Below are 27,869 nucleotides of genomic sequence, written 5' to 3' on the forward strand. Positions count from 1 at the left end.
AAAATTTTGCATGATGTTTTTTTTTCTTTCATTTAATCCTGGTTATTGAAGATACTTCACTTGACGCAATAGTGTTTTTCAAGGTAGACCGGGCAAAGCAGCTAGTTTCAAATAAAATAAATAAACAACACACCTCAGTCAAACTTTTATTAAGTTTTATAAGCTTGCTTACAAAAATGAAATTAACTAAACACATGACATTGTTACTTAAAACTTATTTTAATAACTGCAATATAAATATGACTTCTCTTGTTTTAGTTTGTGAGTATTTAATTGAGTGGAGAGAGAACAAGTGTGTAATTTTCCTTTTCAAGCAAGTTAATTAAATTATCATTATTCAGAATGACATTTGGAAAACACGAATAAAATTTTAAACTGTGAACTACAATTATGTGACTAGGGAGAACAAGCAAAAGAATAATTTTAAAAATAAAATTAAAAAAAATAATAAATTTAATTTTTTAAAAAAAGGACAGAAAAAGAGGTAGTAGATATTTAAGCTTCAAGTGATTAAGAGATGAGAGTTGAAATAATGGCAAATGAAAGTGAAAGCTTGTTTTCCTTTTAAAGGAGAATGTGTTCCATAAATATATACCCCACAGGGGTAAATTAGCAGCAACTAGTATTACCTATGAAGAAATGTATCACTTGCATTTATTCTACCATTCAACCTAATTTAATTTAACACTAATAAAAAACCAGAGTGCCGATATGTGTTTCTAAAGCATTAAATTATGTATAAAAAAGTATTGGTAATGTTAAAGCAGTTTTGAGTGCTTACAGAAGTACTTCTTCATTAGCCTATCAAACAGTAAAAAAAATATTATTTTAATTGAAAATGAATATAAGGACACAGGGTTTGTACACATTGATTTAATGAAATTTAGGACCTCTAAGCTTTTTAAAGAAAGAAAATGGAAAAAACACATAGAACTCCCTTTTGTATATATTAAGAGCTAAATGCATGAATGCATTAATGATATATTTCACTAAACTTTTTCTGAAAAATTTTGTTTAAGTAGGAATATAAAATAATTGACCAACACCCGATTTTTTAAATAATACTGAAAACAAAACACCACAGTTCTTCTAGAAAAAACTTTGGAACTAGATTCAAAATAATTCCTGCCTTTTCCCATTTGTACTGTTCTAAGGTATGACCACGTGATTTAAAATATGGGCGGAGCAAAACTTTTTATGCGATTGCTTACATTCAGGCATTTTTAGTTTGCAAAAAACTAAAAATAAATAGTATATTGCATTTTACGCATAATAAAAATCCCCCTCCCCAAAAAACCCCCTAAAAATCCTTGTTATACTCGTAATAAGAACTCAAAACATTAATACTGTAATAGTACTCAAGCAAAGATGCATATTTTATACAACAGAGTTTGCACCTAATCAATTAAAATATTTTCAATTGTTTGGTAAACTTTTAAATCTAAAATCAATTTCTGTTTTCCTATTATAGCAAAATTTAAGTACTGTACAAACCCTGGGACAGTTGGAAGTTGATCAGACACAAAGATAAGAGAATTAATTCCCATGCATAGGAAGTAAATATTTATATGGTATGCTAGACTGAAATCATTATCCTTTTTTTTTTTTTTTTTGGCCACTAGAAAAAATTGTTAAAAACAAATTTTAGTGAATTTAAATAGGTATTTTGTTGGTTTCAGTTGAAGAAATTATTGTAACAGTAAACTTATAACATAATAGATTTAGAAATAAAATTAACACACAAATATATATATATATATATATTTTTAAGGAATACTTTAAATTTTTAATGGAATAGTACCTGTAAATTTTTTTTCCCTTCCATATTCATTAAAAGCTTCAAATTATTTTTTTTCTTAATGCATCATTCAACAATGACACATGCAATGTTTTCTTTGTTTGTGGCATTTGTTGGGTAAAGCAAGTTTCAACTGATAATACCGCCATGCGTTCCAAAGAATATGTATGTAATAAAGCACTTAAATTATATTATTTGTGACATGGAAAAAATTGAATACAATAAGCTAAAGAAATTGTTTTTGGAGGAGAGGGAGGAGATCAAAAGAAACAATATGCAGACACTCCGATTTGCCAAACACACACCATGCTCTACACACATATGAATGTCATGTTTTTAGTAGAAAGCAAAAACAGTAATTTGTGCTTTCAATCCAATGAAATATTATGAACACATAATCAGTTTTGTGACACATATAAAACAAAGTGGGTGCAACTTCAAAAAGACATTTGCTGACAATAATATCACCATTTAAAATACTCAGAGAAATATCTCCCTTGGTACTATGTAATAAAGCTTATAAACACATCTGCATATAATTAGAAATATTTTATTCAATCTTCACTTGCATACCCTCTTACAGCAATGCAAACATAAGTTTCATTCTACCAATCGACACAACTTGCGCAGTTAAAAAATAAAATTAAAGTGTTTTTGACTTGATTTATCCAGCTCCAACTAGTACAGTATATTTTGAGGTGTGGTAACATCTATATCCTGTAAGTTGGGGAGCAAAAGAAGAATAAAATGTATTTTTACAGCCAACTTCACAAACATTACAAGGCCTAGAAAAGAAGGCCAACAAGTATGAGATATCTTTTCGCAGAAGTAATTTATCTGCAAAACTATGACTGATGTTCTATTTACAACCACATACAACCCAGCACGTAATCAAAACTCTTTACAGGCATAAAGCAGTTCGAACTTTCAAGCACCAGTTGCTGCAAAATTCATAAACAGAAGTTGATTATCTACAAAATATGGGTATGATGTCTGCATTCTTTCCTCAATTATGCACAACACACATTCTGACCTAAATTTCACAAAACTTTTTTTCTTAAATAAAACTTAAGATCTGAATTCAAACGCACGATGAAATGTTAAGAGATGAGAACATGGCTTAGGTAATGCTCTGATTTGGTTGCAACAATGCTTATCAGTCCTGCATATCCTCGGGGATTTCGTGAGGATTTATTATACCAGGGACAGAACTCTGTATCTTTCTTTTCTCTTCCTCTGCTATTCGTAAAGCAGTCTCTCTATCTTCCAAGAAAAGATCACTGTCATCTTCACCTGCAAATTCCTGCAGAGAAAAGCACATAAATTAACACTGAAATAATTTCATCAAAAGAAATAAACAGTAGGTTTTGATAGTTAAAAAAGGAGTAAAATGACATTGTTACATATATTACTCATTTCTTTCTTTTCACCTTCCCTTTTCAAAAGAACAAGAGAGATAGTACTTCACTACTAACTATTTTGCATTTCCTCAGAGTACCGTCACTCCTAAAGAGTAATCTCTTACAGTTGTGTAAAACAATACTTGACTCTAGAAACTTTCAATAATATTCTCAGCAGCTCGCCCTACAACCAAGTTGGTATCTAAATTATGATATTTTAATTAATGGTAATAAACATCAAACACAAATGCTCACTTTTATAACAAAACTTGATAACTGTAAAACCATGCCTTAAATGCAGGGCTGCAGAGTTGGAAAATGATAGATTCCAGCAATTTTAGAGCCTTTAAAGCCGACTTCTTTACCCCAAAATCAGTCTGACTTTAGCAGCCCTGCTTAAAAGCAGCTGCACCAAGATACAAATTGGAGGCTTACTTAGTAGTCTAGAATAATTTAGTACTTTCTTAAAAAATAAGAAACTGGATTATCTTATCATAACTAGAATTACATTAAAACTTAGTTACCAAAATGAAAAATAATTTTAGTGAATTTAAGGTAGCTTATGCAAAAGCAACATGCAAATTTCAAAATTATTGCAACACTAAAAGGATTGGGGGGGGGGGGGGATTATTTATGCTAGAACAATTATTGAAATACATACATGAATAATTTTATGCAAGTGAAAATTTTCTACTTATGCACTTGAAAACCTTCAAAAGTTAATGTAAACAACTTCAATTTTCAAAATGAATCTTATTGTAAAAAAATATGAGTGAAAAAAGTAATTTTTAGCAAAGCACTAGTTCATTAAAAATTAGGTTTTAGAACATTAACACTAGTTCAATATTTTTATTAATTTTTTTACTGGATGGTTGAAATGTAATAAGGAAAGGAAACTTAAGTAGTGCAGAAGTTTTAAATTAAATGTAGATGGCCCAAGACAGGAATTTAGATAAAAGCATAGAGGGAGGGAGGCGGTGGGGTGGAGGTTGAACTATATATATAATGTATTCTTTAATGAATAATGAAAAGAAAATAGATATTATCTTAAATAATGATTTAAAAACTTGTAGACAATAGATATCTTTATAGAACTTGGCTCATTAGTTCTATCCTTATTTAGAAAGAATTCAAGATACTTACTCTGATTTGCACTAGAAAATCTCTTAAGTGTTCTTTAAATGCTGTAATGTCTTGATCCAAATTAAAAAAACCTTGGACTGTAATTTTGATCTGAGCACTAGATTAAGAAACATCATACAACATTAGACTTGGGTACAACATATATATACATATTTAAAATAAAATATGCTTGACACATACTTGAAAATTAAACACCTTATTTCAGTGGTGTGTAACCTACGCCCTGGGAAACTAATCCATGTGGCACATGGTTATGTTTGATGTAATGAATCCCTTTTTCGTGTTTTCCCATGTTACAAGGGGAAGAAAATATATTTAAATCTTACATGGGCAGTTCTCAAAAGGTGGGAACAAAAAAGTTAACTTTGAGCAATTTCAAAAATTTTCAAATTTGACAACAATTTTGCTTTTATTCTATAGTATGCATACCTAGAACACAATATATGAACATGAAAAGACAGCAGGTATTTGTAAAATTGTTAATTAGCAAATTAAATCAGCAGTCAGTAGGTAACAGATTTTGGACATTGTTTTCCTGTAGGTAACGGATTTTGGACATCATCATAATGTAAGTTTCACCATTTTTGACAATTGTTAATCTGATTTTTAACTTTTCCAATGAAAATTTTATTTATTACTTTTTGAATTTTGCAATTGAATAATAAAGATGATATTAATGAAGTACTTGAATGGCTATACATACTGCTCTTTACATATAATAAAGTTTTGGAATGATTTTGAAGAAGTTGATGAAAGGTAAAAAAAAGCTTAAAATTAAAAATAATACAAATGTAAAAAGTGACATCAGTTTCAATAATGAATATTTTTTCTAATGTCATAAGAATTAAAACGATGTCTAAAAAAATTATTGAAAAAAAAAATTCGTATTTCTATTTGGAGATCGTTAAATTATGTTTCCAAAAGAGAAAAAAAATTCTAAAATAATAAAAGCGGAGGAAAAAAATTGCTAGCGCAGGTGATAAAGTCGCCACAACTGGTGCAGCTGACGATAAACTACATTTGTCAAACTGGAATTCCCCTCTGGTAACCTTCAGCTTATTGTATACTGTGCTGTCGCCAACGGAGGTTAGCTTGGCGATTTTAGCGCAAAATGGCTTTCGTTACGATCATAACCAGCCATGTTTCTACTGTAATTTATGTATTGTTCAATGTGTAACGTATTAATTATGCAAAATAACAATGGGTTAAAGAAGATAACATTATAATAACCTTTCTTATTGAGCTTAGAAGACAGTGGATCATCCAAAATTATGAATAAACGATTAGAATTATCGGCATCAAGATCGTAACGCTATTTGGACATCTCACATGTATGTTTAAGAAAAATTATTTTTCTTCTAAGATACTGCATAAAAGCTTATGAAAATACTTGTAAACAATTAAAAATTGATTCTGAGGATTGATAAATACCTTTAAAACAAAAACATCATATACTTAGTTCTCAAATATTAGCATTGTAAAGATCGTAACTTTTGGACATGCATCAAATTTCAAACTCACTTTTTTCTAAAATTGTTTACAAAGTAAATAATCTGTCTTTACCTTTGTTATTTGTGTAAAATATGAACAAAAAATTATTCAGTGTAAGATTCATACCTTTAATTTTTTTTTTTTTTTTGAAACGTATGGAAATAATTATAAAAAATTTTTTTTTAATGGTACATTTGCTCAGTTAACGTTTTGGTATGTCCAAAATTGTGCCTTTTAGAAAAGAAAATATTTTTTTAAGGGTATTTGAAGAGCATTTTTCCCATATTTATGTCAATTCTTGTCTCTATACAGTATTATAATTTAACTCAAAAATTTTTGGGTTAATTAAAATGAAAGTTATTTGGTGTTGAAGCTTCAAAGTTGAGGTCTGTGTTTGCTCCCACCTTTTGAGAACTGCCCACATGCTTCCTGGCTTGCAACAATCATTTTATTTCTTGGGTACAAAAATGGTGAGTAGCAATGCTTTGTACAGTACTTTGATTTGCGGCAGTGATATCTACAAATCCATTACTAGTTTTAACTTTTTTTTTGTAACTTAGAGGTCCTCCTTTATCTTTTTTTTTTCCGGCACTTTTTATAGAACTGCTTAATTCCCAATATGATATAACCAATGACGGTGACATCTGTGATACAAAGTGCTCCTCCCAGATTTTTAGTTTATCTCTAAGGAGAAAAAGGACCAGAATTCTAAAAAAAATAAATGATAATAAAAAATGACCGAAGAGTGACCTTAGGAGACATCCACAAATAACGTAACGCTTTGAGGGGAAGGGTTGTTTGTAAAAGAGTGACAGAGAGGAGGCAACAAAGAATGACTTTTTTAATGAAAAATTATGTATTTATGAAAACAGATTGACATAAGACAAAGAAAGGGGAGGGAGTTGAGTGAAGTGAGACCAAGAAAATTGTTGAAAAAACATTATTTATGGACAACTCCTACTTCAATTTTAAAAGGTTAAATTAGGAATGCACTGGTTGATTGACAGTAGTTGGCACTTAGTGGATTATTTATAATCAACCACTTACAATTGATATATAGACTGATTTTTTTTATGAACTTGAAATTACTTTTGCCTCAGAACAAGAAACTAGGTTGAGTGAATTTATTACAAATATGAATTGTGTTCTAACTCTAGCTGTCATGTCCCCAGTAGTTTCAAAAGGTAAACTATCGCGATAGGGGTGTGAACAACAATACTCATAGTGGGGGAGAGGGGGGGGGGCTAAAATGTATAGGGATAAGAAGTGCAGGGAAAATTCAAAATGAGTGAAACTTTAACAATCCCAAGAAAGGATTTCAATAAAAGTACCTTTAGTAAGTAATTCAGATTCATGTGCATGAAAGGAAAGCTATAAAAATTTAACGTACTCTGACAAATGTCCAAAAGCTGTTTTCAACAATCGTGCAACAAAATCCTGGACGAAAGCAATGTTTGGTTTACCATCCGCTTGCTCTACAGGATTTAATGGCACAGTAATCTTCCCACTTTCTACCATACTGAACATGTAGGCCAGTATTGTAGCCTGCATTGTTAAACCTAGAGATAAAATAGTTACAATTAGAACACTATCAATTATTAACATATAAAAATAATGAAATATGTATAAAAGACAAAAGCGGTAAAGTATGGAGTCAGGACTGTGGACATGGTTATAAATGAAGCATTAAAAAAGCACAACAAAAAGTAGTTTTAAGACAATATCTAATAGTAAAACTTGTCTCTTTGCTAAGTCCCTTCTTATTATAAATCAATTAAATCTTTCCTTCCCAAGCAAAATTTTCTTATTTATCCTTTCCTTCCCGAGCAGATAGCTCAAATCCACGTGCGAATGCTTTCCCCCTCTCAGACATTCAAACCTCTTCACTGCGCTGACAGGTAACACCACGTCTTTGACAAGAGCCAGGTAGCATTTTCACGGGAGGGGCGTCGAAACCTGCCGGAACGATTTCACGCTTCTTGATTTGGAGGGGGAAGCAAATGCATTAGGGCTGATTTGGGCTATTACGGGAAGGTTACAGTAGTAGATATTTTTGGCTATTTCGGCTAAAACAGGAAGGAAAGAGTTAAAGCTAAATCTACAGAACATTTGCAGTCCAATTTTGCTATACCTTATCTCAAGCAGACTAATTTTAATGCTGTACAAGAAAATAAAAAAATGTCCAGAGAAAATAAAGCAAGTTACGCTATAGGAATGTTCACTAGGTGTATATGAAAATAAAACAAAAAACCCCAGAATAAAACCACATTAACAACAACACTTATTACAAAAATACACCATAAAAACTACACGTATCTTTGTTGTTTTGGTAATTCTAGATCTTAGTCAGTTTCAAATAGGTTTTTACAAAAGTTATTCCTTTATAAAAAAAATTGATGCAAAATATTTAAATGATTACCTGCCGTATGAGATGTATCTGTAACAACAGAAAATAAATGTTGTAAGATGTCTGTGTAATAAGTCTGATAGAAGCTCTGTGCTGCAGCCTCTCTTATTGCTATATTTTGTAATAACTGGTACAAAATTTGCAAACCTATATTAAAACACAAATATGATGTCATTAAAAGGAAATAAAAGGCCAATTTAATTTTTATTATAAGGAGAAAAACATTTATGCAATAATTTAGGAATAAGGTCCTGTAAGAGATATTTATTATGTCCTAATAATAAAAAGCAGAAAAATAAATAATGCGGGTCACACACATTATCAAGATGTGGTGCTAGAAGTTTTAGTTTTCAACAACATTTTATACTCTAGTCAATAAAACTGCGGACATATCACATGCAGTTTACTACTATCAGGGTATGCACAGAATCTTAAAGTTGAACTTGGTGACCTTTTCATCTTAATATATAAAAATCTTTTGTGCGGATGTTTATCACCATAAGGCTTTTAAATGGCTGGACCGATTTTGATCAAATTTTTTGTCTGTAATTAAGTTGAGGCAAGCATGGTTTTGAAGCGCAATGGATCGAATCGGAAACGTTTTTTGTTAATTAATTTAAACATTGGATGGTTATGTCTCCCAAATGATTAATATTTATTTTTACCTATTGTTGAGCGAGAACTAAAATAAATATTTAGCCCACTGCCAAATGACAATAAGAATGCCAGCTCTGCTTTTTGTACTGAAATTTCTTGCTGTAATGTATGTCAATTGAGAATCGATAAAACGTAGAGAGAGAGAGTGAAGCCCCTTCATTTCTTGAAAGCAACAATTTTACGTTCCTTGATAGATTTTAAACTGAAGTACTGGAAGAAATCGGGTAAACGTCTTTTTTCGTCGTAGTTGAATCATGTGGCCGAACGGGCGCTTTAGGTTTTCCTAACCAAATGATCAGAAAGTACCATACTAGCAACATTTGTTTCTCGCCTCAAATCCACCTGAATTTTGGCACCAATGTCAAAAATACTTTAAGGATTATCAAACTAATCAGTAGATTATTAAAGGAAAAGATGATGGAAGGTCGAAACAAATTTAAACAAACAAAGACGAAACAAAGTTTGAAACAAAGACGAAACAAATTTTATTTTCGTCTAGATAAATTGCAACAGTGTAGTTTTGGCCACACAAGATCAGTGCAGTGGAAGATTTTAATCTTTAGTGAAAAGAACAAATTAAGCAGAATATATGAAGTTTTAAAAGTTTTCCTTCAAAAGATCGGACCGCTAATAGGGAAGTTTTCGATTTTTCAATTTTATTTTTATATGATAGAGTAACATGTATGAACATCATAGGTGAAAAAATTTTTGCGATACGATAAGTAGTTTTTTTTAAATTAATTTTTAAAGTTCAAGCGCTTGTGACGTCAAATGGCATAGGAAGTGACGTCATCCCGAGGGGAGAAGCGAATGTCACGCATTCGACTTCGAAGACGAAACGTAAAAGGCTTTCTCCTCGCATTTAACTCCTCGCGTTTCTGGAACATTAAACCTCTCATCCTCTCGAAAATATTCGAATATCTCATTGATATTATTTGAGGAAGATTATTAGATTGTGCTTTAACGAATCTGGCCTCCATAGTGTGTTCAAAAGGATTATTGAATTTCTAAAATATAAAAATATCAGCGCGCTCAAATTGTCCCTAGCGAAAACAAGGGATCCTCGGGGGGAAGGCTGCCCATTCGCGCCCTGTGACGTAGGCTCGTGACGTTTCAGAAGCGCGCACTTTTGCGCATGGATTTTTAAAAATTCATTAAAAATCAACCACGGTGTTTTAAAATTCGGCAATGGTGAATTTTTTAGTTTTGAGGGTCAATTAACAATATCCAATAGCCAAAATATGAACATTTAATAGGTTGCAACTTCCCTATTGGTCGGAGTTGGTTTCGCTCACTGATCGGCAGGATTACAGTAACGTGGTGGCTTGGCGACTTCGGCTATAAACAATAGAGTTGCATGATCATTTGCTTACATTTTAAAGCTACTGTTAATGTAATTTATTGTATTTTTTTGTTTATTTGGCGAAATATTTCTAATTGCAAAGAATTGTTTTTCGCTTTTAAAGAGTTTTTAGTCATTACAGTTGAAGAATGTTTATTTTACATCGGGAGGGGGGGTATGAGTGATTTTCGCTTATTCAGAGAACTGATTTTACTTTTATCATTTTTCTAAACGATATCCTTTCGATTGTTTTATTCTATTTCATATGGGGGATATGATGGATTTCCCGTTTGTTTAGATGGGGAGAAAGGTTTTTACTCTAAGGATGCATTTTATCCTTTGAGTATGGTTGAAGGAACAAAACATCGTACATCGTTGTTTGATTATTGCAGAAACTGGCTTTTTCACTGATCCAAAGATTAAATGAGCAGATTTTAAAGATACAGTTGGTTCTCTGTTAAAGTACGGGAGAAAAAATAGTTGAAAAAAAAAACTGCTTAGTGGGCATTAGATAAATCACGTTGTAATGAATATACGCATTCTGATACCACAGCAGCTTAAAACATTTTTTAAAACTTATTTCTTTCAACGAAACAGTTCAAACACTTGATAGTTTACTGATTTTTTTAACTTTTCAATTTACAAAGTTTGATCAGAACAACGTCTGTCGGGTCCCCTAGTTTTTTATAGTAATAATAAATTTTAATTTTTACAAGTTAAGTAAATGGTTATGAAAATAGAGGGACTCATTTTTATATTGAAACTTTCCTATAGTGGAGTGTCCCAGATCCTGAAAACTAGTCTTTAAATAGGGATCATCATTTAACAGAGAACCAACTGTATCTTTAAAATCTGCTCATTTAATCTTAGGATCAGTGAGAAAGTCAGTTTGTACAATAATCAAGCAACGACTGTAAATTTGTCAAATTAATATATGGTAAAAAGAATAACAGTAATAAGCATCATATTCAACAGTTTATTAGGTCCTGCACCCAAATTCAGGAACTTTATTTTCCTTAAAAATAGTGGGAGTCATGTTATGGAAGTTGAAGCATAAAGTTAAGTTGAAGATCATTTTTACATCTCTCACTTATGTGTTTTTTTTTTTTTTTTTTTGTTAATTACCCTGAGAGAATGTATTAGTGGGAGTTTACTGTAGCACAGTACAGCAAAAACAGTCAAAAATAACTTACCAGTATCTGCGACATTCCTCATGGTGTGTTTGAAAGCCCAAATAATGGAGTCGAGCACAAGCTTGAACTGAGCAGCTCGTATGTTTAGTAAAGCTAAAAAACAGAAAAGGGAATTAGCAACAAGTTAATTTACCTTTCTTAAAAGAAAAACTTTGAGAAATAATGAACACAAACCTGGGAAGCAATGTGTAACAGCTGCTTGCAGAAGGAGGAAGAAATTTGTTCGGTGCTCCGGAAATTCTTCAAAATCCTTAAATAATAAGATATAATTTTAAATAATAATAATAATTATATAAATAAAATCCATACATAGCAGTTTAGTTTACTTGAACCAAAAAACACACACAACAGGGGGGGGGGGGATAAGTTGATAAATGAAATTCCAGTAAAATAACATATAATAAAGAAAAATCACTTATAAATTTGTCTAAATAAAATTTATAAGCAAAACAAATAGTTGAAACAAACATAGAAGCTCATCAGTCCACTTCCCTAATAAATTTTATTTAGACTATAGCATTTTAGTTTCATTTGAAAACTACTTTTGGGAGAAAGGAGAGACTAAGGCGGGGGAAAAAAAAAATTGCACTTTTGGCTCAACGCCTTGACTACGGCTTTGAACATAGTTTGTACTACGTGTCTGACTTTAGCAATACCTATGTACACTAGGGTGGAACGAAAAAAAAAGTTTTGGGTTTTCAATTTGCCGTAGTGCGGAAAAGTTGCCTTTTCATGCAAACAAGATGTAAAAAAAATATGAAAAATATTGAAGCACGTCTTGAGGTGCCGCAAAGAGCATCAAGTTTTGCAAAATTGCAATTTTTGCTACATTTTAAATTTTTTAAATTTTTTTTCAAATTTATCTTTATGCTTCAAATGCTGTCGAAAAGCAAATTATATGCTCAACAGGTGGTACAATAACTTTTTTTGTTGTTCGGATTATGTGTTGAGGTGCCGCAAGAGCAAAGAGTTTCGTAAAAACGCACTTTTTGCCGAATGCACTGCCATCTGGGAGCTTGAGTCATTGCAGCAGCGGATGTTTAAATGGGGCGGGGCTGTTCAGCAGTGATTTGTGTGAGTGGGGGCCAAGCTCAGATCAGGTGTCAATTTCTTTGTCAAGTTGAGTTAGTGAGTAGCGTAAAATTTCGTTAGTTGGTAAAATACTTCATTGTTGTTATTTGCAATGGCTCAGTATAAACAAGTGCAGATGAGACAGCAGACGAGACAAACGTCAGAATGTCCTATTTTTGGAATATATAGCGATTTCAATGAAGTTTTACTACCCACTTACGAAGATGTAATGAAATGCTACTGTTTTATTAGACACGGCCTAAAAAGTGCGGCTGGAAAAGATCTTTCTGTAAGTGAAATATATACAGGGCCCGACTAACTAAAAGTGAGGCCCAAGGCCCACAATAATTTGGAGGACCCCTGAAGGCTATATTTTAAAAATGTGTGTATTTTTTGTAAAGTGTTAATGCTATGCATAATTCTTTGAGTAATTTGGGGCCCCTTACGAAGAGGGGGCCTAAGGCCCAGGCCTAGTAGGCCTATGCGGTAATCAGGCCCTGAATATATATGACTTTTCAGTTTCCAGAATAGATTACATTTGGTCAAGAGCTTCTTTGGGACAACAGGAATAGAAGCCTAATGGATTCTTAGATGGTAAAACAAAAGAATCAAACGAATTTAAAGACAAAATAAGTCAACAGGTGGAAACCTGTTCTAATCTTCCTGTGGTTACTTCCAGGGTTGGCCGGATTGGACCCAATTGGGTTGGACCCAATGGTTTTTTTTGAAAAAACCCATTTAAAAAAACCCATTATTTAGCCCACTTTTGGGTTTTTTAAAATTTTCTGAGAACTTTTTTTTAAAAAATAATTAATTTAAATACTTTTACAATTTAAACTTCTTTTTTATTTCTTCTTCACAATAGGCAATGGACATAAAAAATGAATTTTGAACTTTAATAGTATTTCTTAACTCTTAAGGGCATTAAAAAATGCTTCAAAGATTTTAAATAAATATATTTAACTTTTTTCCTTCAACTGGTCAATAAGGTACTCAAATTATCTTGACTAAGTCCTGTCACGTCAGATTTTCTCAATATTTGCAGATTGTACAAAGGATACTACTTTAGCTAAAAGGCTCTTATGTGAATTATTTTCTGCAAACCAACACAGGGTTCATACCCTTTAGGCAGAAAAAAATTCAAGCACTTTTCAAGTACTTTTCAAGGTAAAAAATTTTGTTTTCAAGGCAATATCATAAATTTGTACTAAAAATATTGTATGCAGATTTCATTTACTACAAACACGTAGAAATAAGGCAATAATACAAAAAAGTATAGGAAAACAAAATTGCTTTTTCTACAACGAGAGACGTTTTGATGAAAGATCTACTGCGTTGAAAGTTTTTCTGAAAATGTTTGAAAAGTTTGGTTATAAAGAGAAGCAGATACCAAGAGGTTTAATTTTGAGGTTTTTCAAAGGTTGCAGCAGTCAGAGGTTTGTATATTTTCTAGAATCAGCAAATTAATACTTTATAAAAAAAACCTTTCATAAGTGCTTTTAACTTTTATGGGAAGAAACTAAAATACCCAAGTTCAATGGCAGTGCCAGAGAGGAGTTTTTGAAGTCAACCCCCCCCCCCCCGGTTTCAACATTTATTTCAATATCTATACAGTGGTTTATTACACTATAAGGGTGGTTAGGACAAAAACACTACCCAGAAAGTTATTTCAGTTTGCACTATTAAGTTCTAAAAATATCAGGTTTGCAAATCATTTATAAGTATGCAAATCAATTATTCGTATGTATTTATTAGCTGTTCAGCCAATAAGGCATTTCAACTGTCCTCGAGTAAATTTAAAAATTAGGAAGCAAGAAAAGTTTATGAAAGTCCACAGTCCAGTCTCTACACCTCAAAATATACAAAAGCAGCTTAAGCAGTGATAAATACTCTGAATGCAAACTTGAGCCTATTCAGCTTTCATTGATTAACTTGCAATAGACAATAAATGTGCAAGTTCAGATTTATAGAGCCATATTTCGAAATTGAAAAGATTCACAAGAAGTTGACATATATTATGACAAAAGTAGTTTTATTTTGGGAAAAAATGGGTTGTTGTTGAAATTAGAATTTAAATTTAGAAAGGCAATAATATTCAGGTGTAATTGTAATTTGTGAGTTCATAAAAAATTACCTGAAAGTTTCAAAGAGCAAAATGGGGCGAGGGGGGGGGGGGATAATTCTTAAAACTAAGCCCCCTATTACTTGAATATACATATGTACAACAATAACTTTTGCTATGCATACAATGCATAAAATAGTTTATTAAGTCAAAATATTCTGCATAGAAATACCATGCCCAGTGCCTGTTGATAACCAGCAACAGGCACTGGGCCTAGCTAGGCTGGTACTTTTCTCCGCACGCACCCCACCTCTTAGCCGTAGGCCTTAGGTTCCACCGCCCGGGGGGTCCGCGTAGCGGGCCCCCCGCACGGCTGAGTGCGGCGGTCGATAGTCGTGTCATACTACGGACGCGCTTGGTACTTATTGCGCCGGGGAAGGTCCCCGTGCTGGGCGCCAGCCCAGCTGGGAGTTTACCCCTTAATGTGTGGGTCTTGCTCACCGTGAGATACGGTATATCTCCCCGTACCTCGTTGAGCTAGGCTGGTACTGGTCAATTTATTAGATCCAAATGAAGATGAATGACCCTCCTTAAAATATCTGCCCCTTTGCTGATTAAAGCCTCTTTCAGTAAGCTCCAAGTACCTACAACCTTAATAAAGTAGTAATTTTGAACATTTGAGGAAAAGGGGAAAATTGGAGATATAGGGAGGTAAAAGTATAAAAACGAACACTACACGATTTCAAGTGAATAATCATGACACAACCACCCCTGTTATACACCTTATTTATTTTAGCAGACATAAAAAAATGATGTACTTATAAATAAAATTATATAAATCAACTTTATATTTAAAATACAAACTTTAAGTTAATTTGTTAGGTGCTCAACTGCTGAAATTTAAATTTTTTTTTAAAAAATCTGTTATGACCAAAAATTAGGTAAAGATAATCATTCAAAATTGCAAAAATAAATAAGCAAATAATTAAACAAGACCAAGGTAATAAATTCTTTAACTCTTTAGTTATTAAAATAAAAAATAAAATAAGCTAATCTGATGTAGCAGTGTCAAAATAACTACTAATTGCCAAAAATATAAAAATATTTACAAATACAAAAGGATTTAAATCTCAAACAAGGGAAGCAAATTTTCGCGAATTAATTTAATGTTGTCATGTTTCCCATAAAATAAACTTATATTTTACTGAAATTAAACATAAAATATGCTAATCTACGGTAGCAAATATGAAAATAACATCCGATTAGAGAATATATTTAAATATTTGCAAGATGCAAAAAGATTGAAATTTCAAACACGAGAAGCAATTTTTCGCAAAGTCTGAGTTCGTTCGACGTGGCATGTTTCCCATGAAATAAATTTGTTTTTTATTAAAATTAAACAAAAAATATACTAATCTAAGATAGCATATGCGAAACTAACATTTGATTAGCCAAAATATTTAAATATTTGCAGGATGCAAAAAGATTGAAATTTCAAACACAAGAGCAATTTTCCGCGAAACCCGAGTAAGTTCAATGTTGTCATAATTTCCAAATTAATATCTTTGTTAATTAATGAAATTAAACAAAAAAATAAACTAATCTAAGGTACCATATGTCAAAATATCTTTCGGTTGTAAAAAACATCAAAATATGTACAAGAAGCAAAAGGATTGAAATCCCAAACACGGAAGCAATTTTTCGCGATGTTGCATACTGAACACATGTTCAGAAAATTGCATTGGTGAAATACTTTTTTAAAACTTCTAAGCACAATTCGTTGATTTTTGAGAGAATTTAAGCACTAAGAAACTTTTTCAAGGTTTTAAAACTTTTTCAAGGTTTTCAAGCACTTGAAAATGAACTTTTTTTTTCCAAGCACTTTTCAAGGTTTTTCAAGGGCGTACGAACCCTGCAACACGTCACAAAACTCGAATAAACAAGGTATATTTTTTAGAAATTAACAGGTTTTACAAATGGTCGGACAGAAAACGGAATAGCATGTACAGTATTTTCATTATCTTACGAAAAAGTTTAATATTTCTTACTCCGTACACAGAAATAGAAAAACAGGCAACATAAAATTCAAAGAAATGTCTTGATTAAGCTGGAATTCAGTAAAAAGGGATTTAAACTACTTGAGGTTCTACAGTAGTTTTGCATAACCAAATGAAATACAATAAAGTAAAATACAAAAAAAAAAAAAAAAAAAAAAAGTTGAAATTAAAAACAAACAAATAAACAATAGGTTTTATCACTCAAGAAGTAACTTTGCCTTAACTGTTAGTCTGAAACTTCACCATTCTTGAATTTTGTCGTCTTTTATACCTTTCTTCAGAAAACGCTGAATTTTCCAGCTTTTTTTATCAAGACAATTTTTGTGCTTTGTCCATATACTTATGCTACAATATGCTACGAGTACCCCACCTTTCCCCTAAAAAAAGACAAAAAAAAACCCACATTTCTTTTAAAAAACCCAGCTTTAGTTGGGTTTTTTTGGGTTTTATTTAAAAAAACCCAAAAAACCCTGGGTCCATGGGCTTTTTTAAAAAAACCCGGGTTTTTGCCAACCCTGGTTACTTCCTTACCCATTGAAAATAATTTGCTTTTTGAGAACATACAGGACATAAGAACCGATCACAAATATGTATTGGATATGTGTTTCACTATATCAAGTGGGACTTGCTCACTAGATTTATCTTCAAGGAACCTGGGGAAACTTTCCCATTCCAGATGACTTACATTTGCAAACCGTATGTTTCGATTATATGTAGCAACTAAAAATCCAACTGAAAATCTCAAGACTCTGTTAAAGTGTAGTAAAGTATATAGTTTCCTTTATATGGGCGTCGCATTTCGCTAAAATTGTTTAAAACAAATAATAATACTTAAATTTATTAATAGTGATCATTATTCATTCATACATTTTCAAGAAAGAATCCATTTCTTGTACGGATCAAGTGGGCAATGCGTATGCTCTTTTGTGGTTTAACCATATATTTAAACCTTCTCGTACTTACGGCTCTAAACATTGATTTGAACGTATCTTACATTCACGATATCTCTCTCATGATTTTAAGAACATTATAGACCAGGTTACATAAAGAAATGGGTATTTTGATGCAACAGAAAATCTCCATTTGGCTATATTATGCAAAGAGCGTAGAAATGTAAGAGAACTTGGATTACGACGTGTGTTGAATGCAAGAACACAAAGTAGAGGCGGGGTTAAGAAGTTGAAAGTTCAACAAATAATTTTTGCTGCCAAAGATTACATCGATTTGATCTCACGGGGTCAAAATGAAATAACCGAGCCCCCCTTGGTAAAACATTTGTCTAGTGAATCCCTCAAAGTGAAGCTTGTAACCCGATGGGCGGCTTTTAAAAAGTATGGTTCAGTCGTAGGAGACGAAAAACTGACTCAAGAGTTATTTGGAAGAAAAAGTTATTTGGTACAGAAAAAAAAGCACTTTAATGTGTCAAAGAAGTAGACACAAACATCATACAGGTTTAACCATTCATTTACAATCATTAAGAATACAGTGAAACCTCCCTTAACGGACACTCCCGAATAACGGACACCTCTAATTAACGGACATTTTTGCAAGTCCCAGTCCCTCAATATAAGCCATTCCATGTAATTCACTCTGAATAACGGACACTCCGAATAACGGACAGTTATTTCACAAAAAAGTTCTCTTGCGATCGTAGCACTTACGTTTTTTTTTCTTTTCACAGAATATCTTAGTAACTGCTTGCCTTGCAAAACTTTTCATCCTCCACAACTGATACCCCCCCCCCCCCGTCATTTCCTTATCACTGTTTCTTGGAATTAAAGAGTGGTAATGGGCAGAGGCAGCGATTGGGGCTTAAAAAAGTTGCGGGGCAGAAAAAAAAAAGAACAAAAGACATGGTACTTTTTGCGGGCAGCAAAAAATGAAAAAGAAAAAAAAGTCAATTTTGTTACAGCTAGTTTTGAGAGTATTGAAGCAGTTAAGCGAAAACTGACTGTCCGCTCGGTCTAACAATTTACGTACGTTTTTCTTAAGATTTTAATGAATTTAGTACACAATAACTATTCAAAATTTAAGATAAAAAAGAGGAAACTGGGCGCTTTTTCTAACTGGGGCTCTCGGGAGATGCAATTGAGCAGACTGGCGTAGTAGTCGGCTTTATGGCGCCGTAGTTTCGTTGGGTTGTTTAATTTTTAGACATGAATAAGATTTGTCTATATTCAAGGTCATATTGCCAACTGTCAATCATGCAATAGTGATACTCAAGATAAAATAAATAAATTAATCATAAAAAATGTGTGGGGGGGAGGGGGGTTGCTCCGCCAAATCACCGCCGTTGGTAATGGGATATTCATACCCTGAGATGAAGTGAGAGGCAAGCGAACCTAATTTTCATGCAGCAATCGTAGCTTTGCAGTTGCAAACTTTCCTAAAGGTGTGTTGATTTAGTTGATTTTTTTGTGTGACAATATTATTTGAGTTTTAAAATGGCAACTAAAAGAAAGAGACTGACATTGAAAGAAAAAATTAATGTTTTGGATGTTGCCGAAAAAGAAAAAAAAAGTGTGCGTTGTTTTGCCGATCGTTTTCAAATTGGGAAAACTTAAATCAGCGAAATTTTAAAAGATAAAGATGAAATTAGAAAATTGTGCACAATTAAGAGACTTTTCGGAAGCACTGAAATACAGTGAAGAATTGAAAAACTTTTTCCTAAGCAAAGGGGACACTGAAGGACTTGCTAAGGTAAATGATTTAAATATATTGAGAAACAGGCTTGTAATGCAAAAGAGATGTCAAACTGTTTTAACTGATTACGTTAATTGATTAAATGCTTTTTAAGACAAGTGTGTGCTGTCAGTATACCCTTTTTAAGAAAAAACAGATTAATTACACTTGACGTAAAATGTAGTAAACCTTTCGCAGTTGTTTCGATTTGTGTTCTACAAAGGGAAAAACAGCCCATTTTGAAAAAGGTAAATTAAGTAGTTCCTCCTAATGGCGGACACCTCCCAATAACGGACAAAACTTCTAGTCCCTTGACTGTCCGCTATTTGGAGGTTTCACTGTACTTTGAATGGTAAAAATGGAATTGTTAATGTCTTTTATTGTATACTAGTGATACCCGCACGGCTTTGCCCGTTGTAGAAAAATTAAAAGGTCATTTGGTTTGCTTGTATATTTACAAATAATGTAAGAAGAATTTCTCACCAATTGCCTTGCCCATGGTACTCTTCCACGTTATAACACCTTGGTAATTTACTCGCCCATCTTATAATTTTGCTCGTGTAAATGTGATTAAAACTGGAATAGAAAAAAACAAAATCGAATTTTCGAAAAATCGTTTCGAGGTGCACACCTCCCATGCTACAAACTAACTTTGTGCAAAATTTTATGAAAATCGGCCGAACGGTCTAGGCGCTATGCGCGTCACAGAGATCCAGACAGAGATATAGATCTCCTGACAGACTTTCAGCTTTATTATTAGTAAAGATTCTGATTTTTTAAAACTGTACTTTTTAATTAGTATTTTTTCCTAATGTAATGCTTAAAAAATATATTCACTGCCATATTTTGTGCTGTTATATACAGCAGGAAAGCATAAAAAGGAATTTCATTGTTAAATGGAAATTTCGGTAATTATCAAACTTTAAGCTCGTTGCGGCACCTAAAGATGTTGTAATAAAGCAATGAAATTTCTTCTGCTTCTTTTTAAACTTAAATGATTAAGGTCATTTTCGTTCCACCCTAATGTACACTCTGCATGTAGTGTCCTTTAATTGTAATACACGAAAGAGAATCATATTGTTGCAACAGCCATAACACAGTTGCATAAATCGTAGGGTAAATACAATGCTTTTTAGCCTACTTTCCTGTAAAAGAGAAAGAAAGAATAAAAAAAGAAAATTAATTTGAATTCTGAAATTTTGAATTCAAATTATGCTTTTCGCAATCACGAACTGAGACAGGACCCTACTCATTGGAGTTATTGTTTTTAGAAACAGCTCCTGCCCCCCCCCCCAGCCTGCCTCTCCTCCTGGGCGGTTACGTGTGTATAGTTGTGTGTGTAAGTGTGTATGCTTGTGTGTGTGCGTAGACCTGTGTGTATGTACGTAGGCGTGTGAGTGTATGTGTGTGAGTGTGTGAGCGTGCGTGTGTGTAGGACATGGACGCCTCCGACCAGGGGAAGCGGATAGCTCAGGACCGGAGCAGCCGTGCCGCGCCGCCTGCAGAGGACGGTGGTGCTGCAAAGGCTTCTGGTCCAAGCTGAAAAAGGCACGGAACATCATAAACGGTCAAATGAGAACAATAAGCAATCGTGATTGCTCAACAAAAAGTTCCAACCAAGACTAAAAGAGCCAACTTTCCTGTGCACCAATATCGATTTTCTAGTGTATCTATGTTCTCTAAATTAGTTAAAACTGCAAATTAAGTTAAACATACCTTTTTAACATTTTAAGCTGATTTCTAGAAACAAAACATAGCTCGATCATCTGATAAAATATATGCATATAAAAGAAACAAACATATGAAGTAGTAGCACACCTTCTAAACACAGCACAGTCAATACTTTTTTTTTTTTTTTGCATTTAAAAAAATTTTAATTGCTACTAAACAGGCACACATACACACACACACACAAAAAGGGAAAGAAGAAGAATATATATATATATATATATATATATATATATATATCAGGGGTCTGTCCAGGATTTTTCACAGGGTTCGTTTTTTGTGAAAAATCAAATAATTTTGTGAAAAATGAATTAATTTTGTGAAGAATAAAAAAATTTCGCAAAAAAAAAAAAAAAAAAATATCAAATTATGTTTTTCGTAATCACGAGTTGCGACAAGACCCTACTCATTGGTTACTACTCTACTCACTTGTTTCTTGACACGGCTCTTGTCCCTCCAAGTCTACCCTCATGTTGAATGGAGACGTGTGTATTAGTTGTCTATGTGTAGACTTCTGTGTGTACGTAGACCTGTGTGTATGCACGCTGGCGTGCGTGTATGTGTATGAGTGCGTATGTGTATGAGCGTGCGTGTCTAGGACATGGACGCCACCGACCAGGAGCGGCTACCGGAGGACGGAGCCGCGCCTGCAGGTGGCGGTGGTGGTTGAAAAAGGCACGGAACATCAAAGACGGTCAAATGAGAACAATAAGCAATCGTGATTGCTCAAAAAAAAAAAAAAAAAATTCTGTTTAAACGAAATTTTAGAATTTAGAGATGGCACAAACTGCAGTATTTAAAATAATTGTAACAAAAATATAAATGAATAAAACAAAATTCAGAATAGGGTTCAGCATTCAACTTTTTGACCCAAGACACTCTTAAAAAGCAAAGAATTTCGTTTAAAACTTATAAATTCCGTGATTTTAACAAAAATAAAAAGATATTTCAATTGTTTACCTCTTAACAAAGCGTAATAATCATCAAAAATTCGAAAAATCGGATTCCCATAGCGAATGCAAAGAGATCGCAATTCTCAAAGTGAAGGCATCAAAAGTATAAAAACGGCTTGTAAAAGAAATATTTTTGATAAAATTATTTTAAAATTGCATTTTAGAGTCCTATGATAAACATATCATTAATATCTGTGGACACAGTTGACCCAAAAAATAAAATAAAATAAACCATCTATTCAGCATTTTAATTTTTGACTCATAACAGAAAATGGAATTTTGCTTTAAAAACTTGAAATGAGAGTTCTAACAGAAATAAAGAGACTTTTCATTAATTTAAGTCCTAATAAAGCGAAGTTAGCTTGAAAAAAGAACAAAATATGATTCTCTTATCGGATGTTAAAAGATTGCATTTTTCAAAATGTAGATGAAATGCAGATTCAAAATGTAGAAATGTTTTCAAAATCTAAAGAAAAAAAGAACGGTAATTAAAAGAGTTTATTTAAAGTTAATCATCCTTGTTAGCATCGAAAAATCAAAACCCATATAATTTTCTCCCAAAATAACAATTAAACATCGCGCCACACCTGCAAATATTGACAAGCTGGCAAAATGATGAGAATATTTTCTAATCAAGTCATTATAAAAGTTCAACACCAGACGCTAAGTGGTGATAATTTTGAAGTTGGTAACCCTATCTGAAGCGATCACATTTTTTCCTCACCCTTACTATCCTTTTGCAGTTCTAAGTTCATTTCGCAGATACATATTATTATTGTTGATTAAATCATGAGCAGGACAAAAGTGCTTACCAATGCCTTTTCAGAAAAGTTTACAACACGGCTGCTAATTAGCTGTGATGAAACAAACAATCATTATATTTATTTGGCAGTAGCAATTATTTATCGCTTGCAGGAGCATCCCAAGAGTGCCGATTTTTTTTTTTTTTTTTTCAAAATTAGCCAGATTTTGTATAAGCTGATCTTTTGTATAAGCTGATCGATCTAATTTGACTTAAAAAAAGATTCCAAAAATTATCAAAAGGTTCCAAAAATTATTGGTTTATACACAGAAATATGCGTTATTTTGCTTTCAGATTTGCTCTTTCAATAAACAATTTGTGACAGATCCAATCTTGTTCATCAGAATTTTGTGAAAGGTCCGTTTTGTTTGATCAGGATTTTGGGAAAGGTCCGTTTTGTTTGATCGGGATTTTGTGAAAGGTCCGTTTTGGTTGATCGGATTTTTGTGAAGGGTTCGTTAACGGACCCAAATATCCTCTGGCCAGACCCCTGTATATATATATATATATATATAAAATTAAGCAAACAGAATTACAAATATTAAACAAATTATAAATAACAAATGATGATAAAAAGGAAAAATGCAAACAGCTATTAAGTAGGAATAGAAAAAGAGTGAATCCAGAGCTCATCAGCCGTGGAGGATTCATTAATTATGGTCAAAAGACCAAAATTTTAACTATAAACTAGAAGAGAATGTTTAAGCTCCAGTACATGTAATATAGAGTAACAATGGGCAAACGCACCACTTGCTAAACTAAAAACAATAAACTAGAGCTCAAACCTAAAACTAAAAGCAGGGGGTTTCGCCTCGACTAATTAGGAAAACAAGTTCCGATAATTAGCCTTCCACCGTGGAAGGCTAATTATCGGAATCAATTATGGCTTTTGACCATAATTAATGAATCCTCCACGGCTGATGAGCTCTGGATTCACTCTTTTTCTATTCCTACTTAATAGCTGTTTGCATTTTTCCTTTTTATCATCATTTGTTATTTATAATTTGTTTAATATTTGTAATTCTGTTTGCTTAATTTTATATTTACTTGGCTTTTTAGTTTTGCTGCGTTGCGCATCTATGGGCTCTTGGGTGGTCTTTTCAATATTTTTCACTTTTATTATATATATATATATATATATATATATATATATATATATATATATATATATATATATATATATATATATATATATATATATATATAGATATATGAAGAACACTTAAATAATTTTCTTCATCAAAGAAAAAAAAATCGTACGCACAGCTCTTTCAAAGAACTGCTTTACTTCCCATTCCAAAAAACAGAATAAATAAATTTAAACTTCTGAATAAAAATAAAACTGAATTACACCTCCAAGGCTCAGAGTCTAACATTTTCCTTCTAAGTATGCAACTCATTAAAACAGAAATTCTGATTAGGGATTGTGGATAGTAATGACATGATAGTATTTTTACAGTGAAACTGCGAACAATACCAATCCAACAAAATGTCTGTTATATTGCTTGAATTTCCTTACAAGGACTAAAATTTGCAGCCCTTTGAAGCATGTTGTAACAGGATTTCAGTATATTAAGCCCAAACATAAGAAAGCATCATTTAGCACTGTTAAATGCCTATTTTGTTCTTTAGAAGGTGACAAATATTTTTTTTAAAGGAAAATACTTTTCTTAAGGTTGATATGAGCCTGGGACATGAAATTGCTCATTATTAGAGAATTGCCCTTATGTATATTTTAAATCATTGCTTTATTGTTTATTTTTTTGCTTTCTGAAAAATTACTCAATTCAGTAAAAATAATGAAAAAATTCAAATTTTGATGCAGTATATGAATTACAGTAGAATACCTTTAAAATGTCGACCTGTTACGCAATTCTCTATAAACCGCACAACTTTTCAGAAGTAAACAATAAGTTTTGAAGTTTAAAAAATCCCTCTGTTTTGCCTTGCAAACATAAAAATTGTTAGGAAAATTAAATTTTGAATCAGTTTTTCATCTTTTCATCTCAATTCAAAGCTTTTAAATGAAAATTAGCATTCACAGTAAAATGAAAATACTAGATGGTTCTTGAAAATGCAGCTGTTATGCAAACCATGAAGCTAGCAGAAGTGCAGGATATTTCACTTTCTCGTAATAAAGAAACGTATTTGTGAATGACTCATTGTATAATTAGTGCTTTAATACTCACTACAGATAAAACTCATTCTGAAGTGCAAATATATAAATATATTTTGAATATTAGTTTAAAAATTTGTGAAATGACCTCTTTAACGCCAAAGCCTGTATAACGCAAAAACTCTGGTCCCAAGGTGTGCGTTATAATGGTCTTCTACTGCATTATACCTTTTTTCCTTCAAGCAAGCAGAGAGGTTAAATTGTAAAACAAAAGTTACATACATCTACTTAAGTACAATGACTGCAGTTTTATTCAAACATTAAAATTCTTTAAGTACATGACAGGGAAAAACTTACTTTGTTGATCATATCTAGAGTACATTCAAAAACTGCATCAAATATCTTGGGAATTTCTGGAGTTATATGAGCCTGGAAGAAAAATAACAAAGTCTCAATACAAAGGTCATTGAACATCAAGCAATAGCAAAATAGTAGATGAATTAATTCTCTTAAAATTCCCCTTTGTAAGAAGAAAATAATTTTATGAAAGGAAGGTTTGAGAATTTCAAAAGCTTACTTCTAGCCGATTCACTATAGTTGCCATGGTTGATAATACTTCTGGTTCACGAGCTGAAGCAATAGGACACCTCTGATAGTCTAGCAATACTACATCAAGTAAAGGTGGGATAAAATCTTCTAAAACCTATATGAATAAAAAACAAAGAAATGATTTTAGACAAAAAGTAGCAGCTTAAACAAGTTTTTAGTGTCTAAGAGTTCCTGTACAGAATACCAAGATTTCTTTTGAAAAAATTCATGATATAGGGTGTCTACTAATAATTGGAAATACTGTAACTATACAGGAATATTTATTGAAATACTAGAAAAATAACAAACATTTTTTTGAGAAATACAGGGGTCATTCCATGTCAAGTGATCCAAAATTTGGGAAATTTTTTCCCTCACCCTTTTGTATTTCTTTGAAATTTGGCTCATCGATTGTACCCTTCAAGGTAATCAGAAGTCCAAATTTTTAGATTTTTATCTCTATTATTTTTTTATTTATGACACTTTGATTTTTCGAAAAACCCTCTTTTTTTCATGGATGTTTGAACATAAAATGGACGATAACTCAGCACCAAATATAGATAGAAAGATTTGGTAAAAAGCATTTTAAAGTACATTAGTTGCTGTTTAATTGGATATGCAACATGACTAATTTCAAAAAAATTTTAATTTTTGAAAAATGAAATTTAAATTTTAAATTTATAATTTCTCAGAAAAGGTATAATAAATTTTTTTAAAAAAATTCTCAAAAATTTGTGTGTATTTTATCTTTGTTTGTGCAAAGTTTCAAGTTGGGATCTCAATGGGATCATATTTTTATGAATTTTTAAATAAAATTTGACTTATGAAATAATGACATTTTTCAGATTCTAACTAGTTAAATATGGGGTTGTCTTATTGGGGATGGTCTAGTAAGTAGTAATTGATCATGATAATGCTTGAAATGAGCTAACATGAATTTGTAGATTGGTAAGCCCCCCCCCCCCCCCCCCCGAAATTTTTAATTTTTTTTCAAAACATTTTGAAAATTTAAATTAAATAAATAAATAAATAAAACAAAATAAATAGTAAACTTATTAAAAGTTGGTAAATAATCTTCTTTAAAGCAAGAAAAAGCCCCCTCCCCCCCAGCACCACACTTTTTTTTTTCAAAACTATTTTCAAAACGCAAAAAATAAATTGATTACTAAAATAAAACAAAATGAATAGAAAGCATATAAAAAGCTGGTAAATGTTCTTCTTTAAAGCAAGACAAAGTACATTCCCCCCCCCCACCCACACATACGATTAACACTATAATAGTATGACGCCTCACCTGACGCTTTTTTTTTCGGACCAAGTGTTTCTTTTTCAATCCGAACTTCACAAAATTTACTTGATTAATTCACTATCTGATAAGGAAAGTTATGATTCATTTCATCCCCTACCCCTGCGCCAACTTTCAATTTTGGAGGGAGGAAAGAAATAGTTTGTCCCAAGATCATAGCAAAATAGGACTGTTTCCCCCCATTTTATTTCATTCTTTTCACACTAAACTAAAAATCAATCCAAATATCAGATCATATGTCTGTCCGCATAAAACTAAACGTCTTTCCACACATTTAGAGTGCAGCTGTTTTTTTTCTTTGCTTTAATGCTAGCTGTCTTTTAATTTCAGTTGTAAAAGAGAGCCTATATGTATCTCCGCATAAAACTGTCTTTCTACAACATTTGGAGTGCGGTGGTCTTCTTTTCTTTAATGCTAGTTTTCTTTTTAGTTTCAGTTGTAAAGGAGAGCAATGCAGCGAGATCTATTTATGCATATAATAAAAGCAGTTATAGATCAAACAAATTTTGCTAGTTTGAGCATAACCTTCCATGTTGTTAAGCTTCATTCCAGATTGCTCTTCCCCCTCCCCCTATCGTCCCACTTTTCGAAAGAAAAAAAAAAGCTGCAAATGAGTGGTTCTATTTGTCTGTTAAAGTTTTTCTGACTTTAAGTTTTTATGACCCCCCCCCCCCATTTATAAGCCTTAGTCACTGCTGATGTTTAGCAGCATGCATCCCAGTTTATTATGATTATAACTCTTACGTGCCAGCTTTTTTTTTTTTTTTAAATACAGTTTTGAAAAAAAAAAAAAAGATAAAAAGTGGTTGTGTGGCAGGGGGGGGGGGGTACCAATCTACAAATTCATGTCAGCTCATTTCAAGCATAGTCATGATCAATTACTACTTACTAGACCATCCTTAGTAAGAGAACCCTATATTTAACTAGTTAGAATCTGAAAAATCATTATTTCATAAGTCAAATTTTATTTAAAAATGCATAAAAATATGATCCCATTGAGATCCCAACTTGAAACTTTGCACAAATGAAGATAAAATACACACAAATTTTTGAGAATTTTTTTAAAAAAAATT

At 32.3% G+C, this 27,869-nt stretch overlaps 1 protein-coding gene across 2 annotated transcripts in view; it reads right to left on the reverse strand.

Moving 5' to 3' along the window:
* Positions 1 to 1,761: 1,761 nt before the first annotated feature.
* LOC129225287 (exportin-1-like) overlaps positions 1,762 to 27,869 on the reverse strand; it is an 82,520-nt gene continuing 56,412 nt past the window's right edge. For both annotated transcript variants that reach the window (XM_054859873.1, XM_054859874.1), the window contains exons 23-30: positions 25,480 to 25,605; positions 25,260 to 25,331; positions 11,606 to 11,681; positions 11,432 to 11,524; positions 8,252 to 8,386; positions 7,223 to 7,391; positions 4,342 to 4,438; positions 1,762 to 3,101 (exon numbers count right to left, since the gene is read on the reverse strand). In XM_054859873.1, the coding sequence (XP_054715848.1) occupies positions 2,955 to 3,101; positions 4,342 to 4,438; positions 7,223 to 7,391; positions 8,252 to 8,386; positions 11,432 to 11,524; positions 11,606 to 11,681; positions 25,260 to 25,331; positions 25,480 to 25,605 (915 nt within the window). In that variant the 3' untranslated portion in view covers positions 1,762 to 2,954. The remainder of the gene's footprint in view (positions 3,102 to 4,341; positions 4,439 to 7,222; positions 7,392 to 8,251; positions 8,387 to 11,431; positions 11,525 to 11,605; positions 11,682 to 25,259; positions 25,332 to 25,479; positions 25,606 to 27,869) is intronic.

Source organism: Uloborus diversus, chromosome 6 (assembly GCF_026930045.1).
Source record: "Uloborus diversus isolate 005 chromosome 6, Udiv.v.3.1, whole genome shotgun sequence".
In the NCBI taxonomy this organism is placed as follows: domain Eukaryota; kingdom Metazoa; phylum Arthropoda; class Arachnida; order Araneae; family Uloboridae; genus Uloborus; species Uloborus diversus.